The following is a 1,087-nucleotide window of genomic DNA, read 5'->3' as shown; positions in this document are numbered from 1 at the left end:
TGTGTGTGTGTGTGTGTGTGTGTGTGTGTGTGTGGGTGTGGTGACGATTTTGGTGATATTTTCTCCTTTAGGAAGGGAGGGTGAATTGAGGGGGGTGACGGAGGGCTGTGGAATTATCCAACAGATGTTGCACCTGTTCACCATATAGCACCCGCACGCACACACTTAGTCCCTCTAGTACACAAAATATAATGCCTAAATACCCTTTAACAAGAGGCATATGTTTTACATTTTGAGCTTGTTAACATTATACTGAGCTTTGGGATAGAAGTTGTTAATCGTGGAACAATGAGGTCGTATTTGGTCTTTATTTGGTCTCTACAGTCAGCGTAAACTACGACTTAAATATGTCTGTAAGAAATACAAATTGTCCTTTCTTTATCTTTCACTTTTGCCTTTTTTGATGCTCTGTTTCAACCTGTACCCCATTCTTTCCAGGATGTGTGTTTCGGAGTGCCCTAGTGGCTTTTTTCGTGATGACCGGAAGCGCTGCAAGAAGTGCTCCTCGTTGTGTGAGACCTGCGTTGGTAGCCGTGGCGACCAGTGCACCACATGCAGGACTGGTTTCCACCTCAACGAGGGCTCCAACACGTGTGTCGCCAACTGTGGCGATGGCTTCTACCTCGACCTTGGTACGTTTCACTCGTGGACAAACTTGCTTCACAATGTACAAACTTTAAACTAACAAGTGTACACATGTAAGTACACCATGCAGTCAAGAACTTGTTTCATTGTTTTTGGTCCCACCATGGGGATTTTATAAGCTACTTCTGGCTTAAGATGATGCTTCAAGAGTTATCTCGAGACACTTTACAGACAGAGTAGGTCTAGACCACACTCTATAATATACAATGACCCAACAGTTCTACTAGTTACCTCCAGAGCAAGCAACAGTGTGACAGTGGTGAGGAAAAACGCCCTTTTAGGAAGAAACCTCAGACAGAGCCAGGCTCTTGGTAGGCGGTGTCTGATGGCTGGTTAGGGTTGAAATGAAGAGTGTCAATAACAGTCACAGTAAAAGATAATCGAACAGTGACTAAAAGTAATAGTTCATGGCATAGCAGGGCACTGCACGGCATTACAAGGC

At 44.4% G+C, this 1,087-nt stretch overlaps 1 protein-coding gene across 3 annotated transcripts in view; it reads left to right on the top strand.

The window, feature by feature from the left end:
• Window positions 1-1,087, top strand: part of pcsk5b (proprotein convertase subtilisin/kexin type 5b) — a 73,756-nt gene that overhangs the window by 43,574 nt on the left and 29,095 nt on the right. For all 3 annotated transcript variants that reach the window (XM_032516303.1, XM_032516305.1, XM_032516304.1), the window contains exon 16: window positions 439-632. In XM_032516303.1, coding sequence (XP_032372194.1) covers window positions 439-632 — 194 coding nt within the window. The remainder of the gene's footprint in view (window positions 1-438; window positions 633-1,087) is intronic.

The sequence above is a fragment of the Etheostoma spectabile genome, chromosome 5, assembly GCF_008692095.1.
Source record: "Etheostoma spectabile isolate EspeVRDwgs_2016 chromosome 5, UIUC_Espe_1.0, whole genome shotgun sequence".
Taxonomy (NCBI): Eukaryota; Metazoa; Chordata; class Actinopteri; order Perciformes; family Percidae; genus Etheostoma; species Etheostoma spectabile.
Note: the sequence above shows the minus strand (reverse complement) of the source record. Positions and strands in the feature narration are given on the sequence as shown.